The sequence below is a fragment of the Talpa europaea genome (genome assembly GCF_964194135.1).
Source record: "Talpa europaea genome assembly, chromosome: 4".
NCBI classification, from domain to species: domain Eukaryota; kingdom Metazoa; phylum Chordata; class Mammalia; order Eulipotyphla; family Talpidae; genus Talpa; species Talpa europaea.
The window spans coordinates 97,841,711-97,855,520 of NC_140070.1; the positions used below are offsets into that span (position 1 = coordinate 97,841,711).

General features: G+C 38.4%; 1 protein-coding gene across 2 annotated transcripts in view; it reads right to left on the bottom strand.

The window, feature by feature from the left end:
• The window catches only part of LSAMP (limbic system associated membrane protein), a gene marked incomplete at its 5' end in the record, with an annotated part of 588,105 nt that overhangs the window by 16,176 nt on the left and 558,119 nt on the right, over positions 1-13,810 (bottom strand). Inside the window, 3 exons of one of the 2 annotated variants that reach the window (XM_084232496.1) lie at positions 5,064-5,099; positions 11,845-11,993; positions 12,469-12,589. In XM_084232496.1, coding sequence (XP_084088622.1) covers positions 5,064-5,099; positions 11,845-11,993; positions 12,469-12,589 — 306 coding nt within the window. The remainder of the gene's footprint in view (positions 1-5,063; positions 5,100-11,844; positions 11,994-12,468; positions 12,590-13,810) is intronic. The other variant, XM_084232497.1, reaches the window with a different exon arrangement.

The following is a 13,810-nucleotide window of genomic DNA, read 5'->3' on the forward strand; positions in this document are numbered from 1 at the left end:
GGAATCAGGGGATGGTTATCATGTATTAATGATCAAAGTAATTATTTTTATGTGCATCAACCAGGGCCCATGATTTCACTGTGTATTTGTGTTGACACGGCTGCTTAAGTTTTATCAGTGAAAATAAGGCTTTTGTTTCCATCAGTCGATGTGAAAGAAGAGATTTATTTTAAAACTGAAACCCTTAGGAATGTTTTATACCCTTGGCTAGAGAAAAGGGCGTGACCTGTGCGCTGTGCATGGGGGGTCCACTGAAGGTGTGTGAGTGGGTCTGTGTCTACCATACAATAGGAAACTGCAATTGCAGCGCCTCTTCAGTGTAACATCATTCTATTGGTGACAGATAAGGACAAATCTTTTTGATTTGGCCTTGGGAAACTTCTATATTAAAAATTGTTAGCACCATGGGCTTTTCAGACACCGTTAGAGTCCATAGTGCATCGAACTGTAATGACGCCACACTGAACTTCTATTTAGCAAATATCCAGGCAGTGGGATACAAGGACATCTTTAAATATCAGCATTTTTAAAGTTGTAAGTAATAAGTGTATCTGAATAGAATTACTTAAAATTCAATAAGCTTTCTTTCTAGGAACTTGGAGCTTCCATTTATATAGTATTTAAAACACCACTTTGAGCTTATAGGCATGAAAAATATAATTTCTTTCCCATTTCACAGTTGGAAAAACTGAATTAAGGAGAACAATGCTAGTAATTATCCATGATTAATAGAGGTATGTATGTAAATCAGCCTGAATAAGCGTGTGAAATTAGATGTGCTGATGCCAGCTAGCTTAGCTCATGTTTTTTAAAGATGAACACTTTCATATAAATCTCTGTGTGAGTTGAGCACACATCTCCATGTATTGGGTATATTTGGAAATGGACTTTGTAAAAGTGTATGTACTAAGGTAACTCCATAGCGTGGTTTATAAGCATTATAATACATAAAACAAATTAGATGAATGTTTAAATTCATTAGACAGAAACCATCTAATGAATTGAATACATTCATAGTGGATATTTACAATGTGCTGTGGATTTATATATGTGCCAGGGTGCAGCAAGGAGATTAGAATTTGGGAGGACTTTGATGGTTATAAAGCGAGGGAGACCGTGAATGTTAGTTTCTTAGGGTTGGGATTTCTTGGGTTAAAGCCCTTAGAATGCTATTGGTACATGAGAAGCCCTCTACCTAAGTAGGCTACTATTATTACTTTTATGACCATTAAATTCAGGCAATGTCGAACTGTTATAATAAGAAGCTGAAAGCGGGGGTATTTTCTCATTGATGCTCAGGATAATAATCCACAGGAAAAAAAATTAAGTTGTAGGGATTGCCTGATCATTTTTGTAACATGGGGTAACTTTAAGATTTTCCTTAAAGTTTTCCTTCTGCTCCAGTGAAGTATGATTTTCAGAACCCATTCCTAAAAGTGCCAGGTTAGCACAGGTATGTCCCTTCATCCTATTGAAGATGGAATCTGGCTGTTGGGATGGCAGGCCCGCCCCTACAACACTAGTCTCCCTTTGGGAGGAAACTTGCCAGGCAGCCTTCAGATTTCTGCAAGCCTGGTTTGTTTGTGGGTTGGATTTTAATTTTTTAAAAAACTTTAATTTGGGGTGGGGGGATGTTTGTTTTGTTTTCAGAAAGAGATTTAGACAGCTGTATTAATCATGCAAACCCAGCCATGTGCAATGTGTTTTATCAATGGAAAAACAGGAACTGAATGGCAAGCAGCTGTGAACAAACCCAGTGCAATGCCTGAGCCTGGAAGATAATCTCAACATTTCCCAAACCCACTCGCCACACGGGGTTAGTGAATGGAAAGGCTGTTCATTTGGGATAAATAATCAGATGGGAGGCAAATAAGTGAGACTCATTTCAGGATTCTTTTTTTTTTTTTTTTGGTGGTAAAGATCAGAAGCTGTTTTGATTGACCCTAACAGCCTGAGCGCCCTGAGCTCAAGGAATTCTTCACTTGAGGGTGATAAAAACAAAACAATGGTAGTTTGTCCTTGTTCCTTCTGCACTTTCCCTTCATATTATCTTCCTGAGGCCAGTTTTGTCACCTCATTTGGAACCTATAGTTCTCCTAAATGTGAGGCCATCTTTACAAGCACTTTGTCATGAAGGGCTGTGCACAAGGAAGCTGATGGGGAGGCGAGAGGAGCAGAGTTATTATTTCTCAGTACTCAGAGGCCCCAGGAAATGATTTGAATCCAACAAAGTGAGAAAGGTTCCCTCAGAACTGGCTCTTTCCTCATTTTACAATTCAGTGGTTCTTCTGCAGTGATATAGTCAGGGGTAGTTATGCAAATATATGCAATTCAGGACTCATTTTAGAATAAATAAACCCAAATTAAAATTAATGGGGAAAAACACCTATCAGAAACAGATCAAGAATAGAGCACTATTTGCTTTATTTATTTATATATTGCTTTTAAATTAAGGAGCGGGGAAGCACACTTTTTGTGTTGCTTTGTTTTTGGCAGGAGCGGAGAGGACATTTTAAAATTTCTGATTGGCTACAGACAATACAAATTATCCTTTGGTGTAATTCCAGTATTATTATTATCACTGCAGAAAATCAAGCAATATGATGAAGGAAACCCAAGGGAAATACATTTGATTTATTGAGCCTTGTTTTTGTTTAATCACAGCTTGGAGGGGTTTAGGGCTCATTCCTGCTGTGACTCTGCCTTGTCCCAGGCAGCTTGATGAGTCATGTAGCCTGGAGTTAGGAGGAGAGACCCTCCGATGAGAGATAGTAGCAGTGAAGCAGCTGAAATTAAACATGTATTTCTATTATTGGAAAATAGGAGAGAAAGTTCTCTTTCTGATGCCAAGACCAGAAAAGGACCTTTGGGGCTTTTTCTTGCTTTTCAAAATACCTTAAGAAAATTAATTGATGCAAAATCCTTCTGGCCATTTACATCAACTGACTGCTTATGGATGTCTTAACAGGTTAGGGCTGAAATGTTGGATTCCACAAAGATGATGGCAATACATAACATTAACTAAAGGTAGCGACGCAATGAGCCAGGCAAGGCTTTCATAGATATCTGGGCACTTAAATAGCACTATAAACAGTGTCAAGGATACATAGGTTAGTCGTTTTTCCCCTGCATTTTACATGGGTTGCCATCTTGATTGGAAAGAGAGGAGAAAAAAGATTTCATCTCTCGAAAGTTAAGGTCCTTGTAAGGAATGGGGAACTTAACAGGTCACTATCTTTGCAGACCAATCTCTCACACCAGCTATCCCAAGTCTCCATGAACAGCTTTTCAATTTCTACCAGCAAAAGCTCAAAGTATTAGTAGTCAGATAAACTATATTCTCTAAAACTATTGGATCTAAGGAAGCTATCTACAGTCTATCTATAATGCAAAATCAAACTAGGGTCATTCTCCAATCAACAATTCAGTTTGTGGGAAAAAAATTAAGTTCAACAAAATCCCACATGCTCCATCCCTAGTCCAGACTGTTTTTTAGTATCCGCCAGCTGTCCTTTGTGAACAATGTCTGGCTTCATTTTGTTAGCTGTTCCACATATCATAAAGCATGATCAGATAAAATATTGGAGTTTGTGGCTACAGGACTGTTCTCACAAAGGAAACCTAGAGTCACAGTGACAGACACTGCAGGAAGCTCATCTTGGATGGAGCCTGACCTCTATCTAAATGTATTCATTGGGATGATTGTGTATGTGCTTGTTTGTCACATCAAGATATTTGCAAGATGGCAACATGATAACATGGTGTCAATCTTTGCAATCACACTAAAAGACAAATGTCTTAAAATACTTGTGGCATGTCAGGAATTCAAAATGGGATATTTTCCATGAACACTGAGTTTCATGTCAAGCCTGAAAAACAGGCACATTTTAACAGTCTTATTTTTAGTGAGATAAAAAACAGATTTCATTAAAGTTTTAGGGTAGGTTTTTATTCAACAGCATTCTTTCAAAAATAGCTTGGACACTTCTTAAAATTTAAGAGTAACTTTTTATTAAGCTGTTTCATTGATTCTTGAGACTTTACAATTCTAGTTTCAAATTTAATTAAAATAAGTTTGCATATATGTGAATATATGCATATGCATCATATTATATTATTGACACTGAGTGTTTACACCCAATTCTGGCCTAATTTTTAATTTGGACAAGTGTTAATGAAACATGATCCAGCTTCAAACCAGCAGCTTTCTACCTTTAATTCTGAGCACATTTTCTTTATAGTGTATTTGATAATCATGTTTAATTGGATTTATTTTTTTCCTCACTAGGCCCCGCATGGCCTACTTTCCATTTTTTCTCAGGTCTTTGAGTGTTATTTGCAAATCACTTTTCTGGAATTTAATTTCAATGGTAGGTTGGTTTCATTTCCGATTTTTTTGTATTGTTTTAATTTTATTTGCCAATTTGCCTTTAAATAGCCTTAAGCTAGAAGGTTAGAGCTGCAACTTGCATCTAAATGTGATGCAGGAGGCAAAATTTAATTTGAGTGTGTAGAAAATTTCATGAAAAGGAATACAGAGGGACTACCTCTATTGAAAATTTGTGTTTTCTAAAACAGTTATGTCTTAAAATAAAAACTCCCTGAATTGGCCAAGATTTTAATCAATAATGTCCTTGTAATCTGGTTGAGTTAAATCTCTGACTACAGATAAATTCATCTTTACAAGTAATACCAATGACTTTGGACTTGGATTGATAAACCTCCTTAGGTTAACATGGTCAGAGGACTTGTATTTTCATGAGCTAAAGAATTTAGCTGTCTGTGTTACAAGAGTTCATAGAAATCTATATTACATACTGATTGGAGAAAAAAATTGCCTTCTGTGTTTAGCATCATCTTCCTCTGACTGACCAACTTGAAGTCTGATTGGGTGGCAGACTTGTTACATGGATATCAATTGATCGACTTTGGAAGGTTTAAGAAAACAAATGATTTCTATTGTGTGTGAATTTTGTGAATGAATTTTCCTCCTTTGTTTTGGACATTACAGATGATGGAGAATGACCCAGCAACAGAGCTACAGTGATAAAATTCATACTGACCTTGAATGGGATGGGGGATTGTGGGTAAGACACGTTCTAAAGGGGAAAAAAATACATCATGGAGAGTTTATAAGGTATATGTATATACATCTATCTTATTCATGTTTGATACTTAATTATAAAACAGGTGAATTTTCATGCTTATAGGATTATATCTTCCACAAAGTGTCTGTTTCTCCTACTAACACTAAAGTATCAGAGCTATTATTAAAATGTAAAATCCAAAGACTTTAAAAAAAATAGCTATAGTAAAGAACGATCTCATATTGTGGTAACCTACACACAAGATCCAACCCTCCCCTAGGGAAAAACCACAACCAAGACTACTTTTTGGGGAAACTGGGGGTTAACGGTGTTTAAATTAGTAGTGATCATTTCAAGACTGGCACTTTGGTCCTGGTTCTGCTCTCTTTAGCTCATCATGGACCTATGGTAGCTTAGGTTGCACATTTGCTCCCTAAGCCCTATAGCTCATGCCAGCTTTAGAGAAGTACCTGGAAATTTATTTTGGGAAATATTAATTCAACTTTTCCTTCAGGTTTTTACTTCCACATTACTGGTGTTAGTACATGAGTAGTAAGTTCCTCCACATGATACATTTTATTGTTAGTCTCTCCCTAAATTCCACCCTCTTGTGATAATACAGTATTACCTGAAATTTGATCAACCAATCAGATTTGCTTGTTGATATACCTGCTGAGTATTAAGTGCTTTCCTTTTGAATATTAGCTTATGTGTCCCTCAGAGTCGCATCCCCAAGCTGCTAACTGGAACTTAAACATGCTGAAAGAGTTCAAGCTTTAAGGTATCCTCTATCTCATCAAACCTCAGGTTTAACTCTAATTCCTTCTGGGATAGGTAATATTTCTTGCTACCCCCGAACCCAACTGTGTAATATAATTAGTATACACTTTTTTACATTCTTCCAAGAAATTTTGTTAAAGACCTAAGAGAAATGAAATCAAAACCATAAACAGAAATGCATATGTGTATATTCGAACTTGATCTGCTTGTCATCTTGTACCATAAACTTAGAAAGGATAGATTTTGCCTGGAAGTTGGGCATTCAGTCCATCTGGGCCCTGAGAAAATCCAGTCTCCTTGCAGAGTGAGCTTTTTCCTAGCTTGGCTGAAAGTTGTAGTTTCAATGCCAAAGTTTCCTAAGTACATTAAAATGGAACAGGTCAATAACAGTCCCTTGAACAATTGTGTCTTAGTTACAAAATTGTCAAGTAGAAAAATGGTTTAAACTCCACTGGTTATTTGGTATTAAGTTTCCAGCTCTGAAAATAAATAGCTGAACTGTTTTCACCATTTGTTTAGCAGTTGGAGACCACTGTCCCATCCTATACTCTATCTACTGTATTTTATTTTTATTATTACCATTATTATTCAGACTGTTTAAATGACTCAGCTTAATATTTTCTCAACACACTGTTCACAGCTGGGTAAATGCACTGTGCCCTCATTTCTACAAGACCATTTATATTGTTAAACTATCTCACCCACCTCTTTTCATTGCCTTTTCAACTGTTTCCCAGCTTGTTATTACAGTCTTAGCTCCACCCTGTTATCATCATCTTAGCCCTATCACGCCCCATTAGTTATTCTCATTCTCTTAATTCCAGCCTACTGGTTTATCATTCCTTAGACACTTTCTCATACTAGCTTTTTAGCTTTATTCTTTCACTATCTTTCTGTGGTGTTTTAGAGTTTACATCAGAGTTTTTGGGCTCTTGTAAGGGTGCAAAGTAAATACGATTTAATATCAAAACAGAATTTTCTGACTTTTAATATTCAAAAGACAAAGAGGGCAGGAACCTTGGTACTATGTGTTTTGTTTTTTTGATGGCTAATGTTTGAGGAGGCCAACACAGCCTAGCAACTAATTGAAGGCTTTAAGAACAGAAGCCTAAGGTTGGCTCCAGAACTATAGGCTGTGGCTATTAGTAAATTCCTGAACTCTGAGATTTGGGTTTTTTATCTGCTAAATGGGGTGGGGAGTATTATTGACTGATTTTGCTGGGACACCATAAGAAAGAGTTAAATGCATATTAGCCATTTCATAAGAAAACTCTTTGAGTTAAAACCACCTATATGACAAAGACTTTTGTTGATGGTAAGGTGTACATAGGGAGATGACTTATAAACTCAGACATGATTTTCTCTTATTTTCCAGTTTAGATGTCTTCCTGGGAGTCAGCATATTTAATGCCTATTCTTTGAACTAAAACTAGTCCCAGTGCCTACCACTTTCCTATTGTATCCACAGAGAGCCCTTCTACGGGGTATGCATCCAGTTTTCCAAACTACATGTGGGTAGTACTCAAATAGCTGTTCAAACTGTTTTATTATCTGGCATCCAAAAGTAGCTGGTTAAGAGGTTTTGCCAAGTCTTAACTAGCATCATCAAGTGGTGTATATTTAAACACTGACTCCCTAAGATAATAACTTAAAATGGTTTCCAATAAAGAGGGAGAGGCCCTCATATTAAGGGTTTTCTTCAGAGCTGGGTTATTTAGGTAATACTTGAAATTTCATCAAGTGCAGGTTTGCAAGTTAATGACCTTTTAAAATTAAAAAGAAAATGTAAAATCCTCCTGCCCACTGATGTGGTAGATTTCTTGGTATTTTATTTGTGTGTATGTGTGTGTGCGCGCGCATGCTCAATAACCTCAAAGTACCTTACACGGTTATCTAAAGTAGAAGGCTATTGATCAGTAGGATAATCTTTCTTTAATATGATGACGTTTCCTCTCCCTAAGACCCAATGCCAAACATTGGCTTGCATATTAGTTCAGCATCTCAATGTGCCAAAGAGGAACCAAACTCTCTAGGGGACCAAGTGAAATGGAAGTAGATAGCAGCAGAAGCCATGCTCCTGGGTGGGAAGGAATGTAACAGTATTTGCTCAGTGGAAAGGCCTCACTAAATGAAAAGAGGAGAAATAAATTAGATGTCTCCTTACCTCCAAGGTGCAAAAGACACATCTCCTAACATTTGCCCCACATATACAAATCTAGATAATGTGTTGTTCTAGAACTTGGACTATGGACGAAGATCACTCAAGTTTAAATCCTGGTAGTCCTACTCAGTTGCACAAGTGACTTACCCTCTTTCCAGAATGGAGAATACGAGTACCTCCTTGGGCTTTCTGATGATTAATGAGGTTGTGTATATGGAGTGTTTGGCACATATGCAGAGCACCTTGTTAGCACTCACTTGATAAGTAGTGATAATTAAAATCATCCTTACTCTTATTTCCTATACATTGCTTTTAAGATAACTCAACACAAGCACCCCCCCCCCCCAAAAAAAAAAAACCAGTTTTCCTTTCTGGGTCTCTCTGAATCATCAGTGTGGAAATATGGAATCTATTTTATTACATTTGCTGAAGTGAACATGCAATTCTTCATCTAGACAAGGCATATTCCCCATCTGACAAAGACTAAGGAGCTGAATTCTTACGCATACACATTATACCACTGGATTCATGTGTCCAGGAAAATTGTATAAGGTGAAGTTTTGTCTGGGATGAAGAAAAGTATATGAGGGATTAGACATTTAGACTGGATTAGCATGGCTCCTGGACAAACAGAAAGCTAGAATGCATAGAGAATGAGAGAATAAGAAAGGAATGCCTCCACTGGTTCAGAAGAAGAAAATCACTATAAATACAATGTATTCCTGCATGCTCACTCAATCATTTTGACCCTTTAGGAGATGAGTGCTTGAATAGAGAGCAGAGATGTGTATGTACACAGGTGGTGGAGGACAAGGGGTCTCAGTGACCGCCAATTGACATTGTGTAAAAAGTCAGCACGTGTCCCTGTGATGGACGTTGCAAATGTGCTGACAAGCCAAGGAAGATGGCCAATTGTGAGCTGTTCAGGGGCTCTGGCTCTAGGTTTCTACCTGCTGCTGTTTGCAGCACCTTGCCAGCTGCCTCAGCTGCTCTGGACTGGCTGGGTCAGCAGAGCACCCCGCTGCCCACACAGTGCTCACAGTGCCCACACAGGGTGCAGGCTGCAGACCCCTCCCAAATACCTCGCCCCCACTGACCTGGATCTGTGGAAAAGTTCCGCCACACAGAGTGGCTTCCTCCTTCCATTAAACACCCTGACTTTGAATCTAAGTGCTGGGACTGTGCTCATACATGTACTTTCTTATTATTTCCTTTTCTTCCTTTCCTTCCTTTTTGCCTACCTGTCTCCTCTGTCCTCTTAGTCTTCTTTCTTTTTCCTTGTCTTTCTTGCCCCCCCTTCTCTCTCTCACACACCCACACATACACATGCCCTAGGTGAACTTAGCTGCCACAGAGCCTCGTTGCCAAGGTTTCAGTCATGCAGGCGGTAGCAGTGTACCTCCCTAAATTAACTGGTGGTGATGGGCCAGGTGTGCTGGAAGTGTCAGAGTGTCCCCCTTCAAATGTTCAGATTTAGGCCTTGAGTCTAAAAAATGGGCAATTGATTCACTGAGGGTGGACAATTTTAATAGTTTCCTTTTCACCTCCAAAATGACCTTTTGTATTCTATGCTTCTGTAAGTATTGCACCTCCTACCTTTCCTGTAAGGTGGGAAATCAGTTGTGAACCAGACACATGTGTCTCCCCCTCTGAGCTGCTGAGGGAGAACTAGTGCGCCAGCGGGTGGCCCACAGAGGGTGGCCTGGGCCCGTGGGAAGAGCCACCATCACCACACTATGTGCGTCTCAAGTATATAATTGAGGGGGACGGCTGTGAAACTGTCAAGCCTAATATTCTCATGATATCTTGGCCCAACTTCTGGGTTTCCTATTGACAGAATTTTGTTAAGATTCTTGACATTTCTTAAGTTTTCTGGGTAGAGTCCTTTAAAGGGACTTTATGAGCAGAGTGATGGCAGCAGAGCCAATGCAGGCGCTCCATTATCTGTAACCTAGTCCTTGCCCTCCTGTCTCTGCTTCAAGTATTCCAGTCTTCCATCTCTACCCATCTATAGCTATCATTTTTTATTTGTTATTTGAAATATATCATTATGTATATATGTACACTTTAGGTGGGATAGGAAGAAAATCTACTTTAATGCAAATTTTTAGTGTTCGCTTTTAAAAACTAATCCATTGTCCCATTTTCTCTTTTCTAATCTTTATAATAGCTTCCTAGTTAAATGAATGTTGTTCTGCTTGACCAAGTTACCTTAGACGAGTCAAAAACTCAAAATCATTGTTGAGGCTGTTTCCAGACTCCTCCCCCCTTATTTATGGAATCCTACATGTTAGAAATAAAGCAGGAAGCTACACTTCTTAATAAATACCTTCTCAAGTATCTTGAGATACTGATGTCTCTAGCTGAAGCCAAGAACACTGATGTTTGGTCTTTGGAGATAGGAAAACAGTGATAGGAGTTCAGCTTCATATTGACATGGCATTTGTGTAGCTGTATCCCATTGAACTGTTTGTTACCAGTTGAAGCCAGTGGGAGAGTGAATGGAAAAATTGAAGTCTGAACTTAGAGGAATTTGTCATTGTTGTTTTTATAAGTGGAATGGTATCTTGAGTAGTTATAAAATGACTTTACTACCACATTTCAAAGGAACTCACTTAAATTGATTTTTCTTCTAAAAATATTTTTTTCCCCTTGTAGGTTCATCTAAACTGAATAAAGGAAGATGGAGGAATCTCTCCTGGCCACAGTGTTTCTAGATTTTTCAGTTAAAACTGGGGCAGAAAAAAGAGCCCATGACTTGTTTGTCCCCCCCCCCCCAAAAAAAAATAGTAAATTCTTTGGAATTCTTCCTTTAGTCCAAATGTACTTTCTGGCCCAGCAAGTGCTAACTTTTGGGGTTTACTTATTTGGATAAACACATTACTATTCCAAACATTATCATTTTCCTCTGATTTCACCATCTATACTTCTCTTTCTCAGGAAGACTTGCTTCTATGTGCACAGCCATGAAGCCAGAACGACAGGGGATCGATTACCTGACTGTAACATGGTACTGAGGCAAAGCTGCAAAGCTACAAAGTTGGGCTCTCCTGAAAACACCAGCAACTTAAAAAAATTGATCCCTCCTTTGTCTGCCTTTTGGATTTTCTCTGATCTTCAGAAATGCTCTATAATTCCATCTCTAGTCCAATAATATATCAGAAAAGTAATGTTTCCCACTGTCATATGAAACCCCCCCCACAACTATTTTTCCTCCCTTAGATTTTATATTGTTTTAATCATTCATTCCACCCTTCCTCTTGTTGTTAAAAATACACTTTCTTTTTCTAGCCTCTCTCTTCTCCCAGCACCTTATCTATCCTCACTGAATATTTCTTCCTCATTTATGCTCACCATTGCCATTTTTTAACTGATATCCATTTCCTGCACTTGACATTGCCTTTGCTCCTTAAAGAGACCATGATCAAAAAAGATGCACTGTCTATCATTTTAACCGGATTTGGCAATATATATGTTCTTTCTGTTAAGAAAAAATTTTCAAATTAAATAAACTAATTTTAAAAATTAAAAAAAAAAAAGATGCACTTTCTCTGATTATTCTCAGAGTTTATCCAATCAGGAAAAACCAAACCAAACCAACCAAACCAACAAAACACAAGGCAATTATCCAAGAGAGTGGGCAAAACCATTTGTAAATCTCACCTTATGCACAGGGATTGAGATGCCTATATTTTTGTTGTAATAACTATAGTCTGACTTTTATATATGTTTACCTTAAATAGATGATTTTCAAGTTTTCACATGAGAACATAACCACCTCCTCCCCGGAGGGGGGCCCTGCTCCGCCATACTTACTGAAAAGGACTAGGCTGGCATTGGTGACCCCCAGCTTGTTGGCGGCCACGCAGGTGTAGTTGCCGTAATGTTCCTCAGTGACGTTGGTCACCGTCAGGGAGGACTGGCCCTCCGTGCTCTTAATCTCAAGGCCATTGGCACTGTTTATTCTATGAGTTCAAAAACAGAAGAGTAAAAGGAAACACTGATGAACATTTGGATAGCGGTTTCTTTCTCATCATCACATGGGAGGAAAAAGGAGAGGACGTAGCTAGATTTAATTATGTTTTGCTGAAGTCCTCATTTTCATCACGAAATCCCATGTTGTCAGAATCTATGTTCATTGACAGAGGAGACTCAGAAATGAATGAATTCCCTTGGAACTGTGTTTCTGCTGTAGGCAAGAAAGACATGCAGGTGGAAACTACCCATTTAACCACCTATCTCGTTGCATGTCATCTGAGTTCTCTGGAGCATCAGCTAGGCAATATCAGGCCCAAAGCACTTGATCGAGAGATGTGGGAAAGGAAGAGTCTGACAGTGGAGACTCCATAATGACAGCCCAATTTGGTTTTCTCTTTATGGCTTCTGGGGCCCCTTGGACCACCTAGCAGAGCAGTAGGGCAGGGCAGGTCTGGCACTTACCTGGTGTCATCCCGGTACCACTCAAAGTCAGGGGCAGGCACTGCTGAGGCCTCACATTTGAGTGAAGCTTGTCGCCCTGTGGTGGCTTCGTTGCTCTTGGATTCGGTGATAGTGGGAGGATCTGTAGGAAGTATAGTTACACAGTTTACCCAAAAGATGTGATCCAGGATTTCTTTTTATTTCCTCCAGTAGAACATCAATTATTACAACCTCAATGGTTGTAATATCTGCAAACTTTTTTTCTTTTCATACGTTAAGTGATAATACTATAGGATTTGGGACTTTAAAGGCATAATTTCATCACTTATCTTTTTTAAAATCATCATCAAACTATTTCAAATGATAGTTTGAGACAGCATTCAGAGGTCTGAAGAAATAGCAGAAGACTGACCTTCTCCCAACCAAAGCTTAGCCAGACATTGTTACAGGAATTCAGAAAGACAAGGTAGTATTAAGTGATTACCTTCTTTTCTCCTATGTGTTTCCAATTGCAATGACCCAGGTGATTCTGCTTTTATGTATGAGGGTGAAGTTTAAAGTCTTTCCTGGTATGTAGAAGCCTTCCTGTTGTCTCAGTCTTATACTCTGCCTGGGACTTGTGCACTCAATATTTTTCAACTCAGGACTGGGTCTACAAAACTGTAACAGACTTGAATTGAGCTCAAAGGCATATCTGACATTCTTATTTGTTAAGATTCTTTCAAACAACCCTATGGAACAAATGTTTCCATGAGTCAACATGGTGATTGCAAGCTCCTGGCTTGTTGGTGCTGTGTTTGTGCAGGTTATGAATCTTCAAGGAGAAAAAGGATTTTTCTGTCCAAAGTCATTTGCCAGAAAATGGCAACTTGGCTGTGAGGACATGGAAAAAATAGATCCAAATAGCCTATTTAGATTTTGTGGAGAAAAAAAAAAACTTATTTAAGGAAATTAGTAAAGTGAACTCTGGTATAAAAAAAATCATTTAAATTTCTGCTCATCAGCACATTATTCAGTTCACTTATCTCTGAATTTTTTCCTCCATATTCAGAAACTATTTTTTAAGTTTTCCGCCTGTAGAAGAATCTGATCTTCTTGGTTTAAAAGGATGTAAAAAAACATAAGCTTGTTCTGCAATTGTGTCCCCTGTTTCATTTTTACATAAATTTGGGCATCTCTAAATCATTCTCAGAAAGGAGTTAAACACATTTGGATAAACACTGTCTCCCTGTGTATAAACAGGTGTACTGGAGTGGGTTGTTGTTGTGGTGGTGTTTTGCTTTAGACACATCTGCTCATTTTTGTATAAGGCAAATGCACACCAGAAAGAACCCTGGCTTGAAAACTAGGATCCAGAAATTTA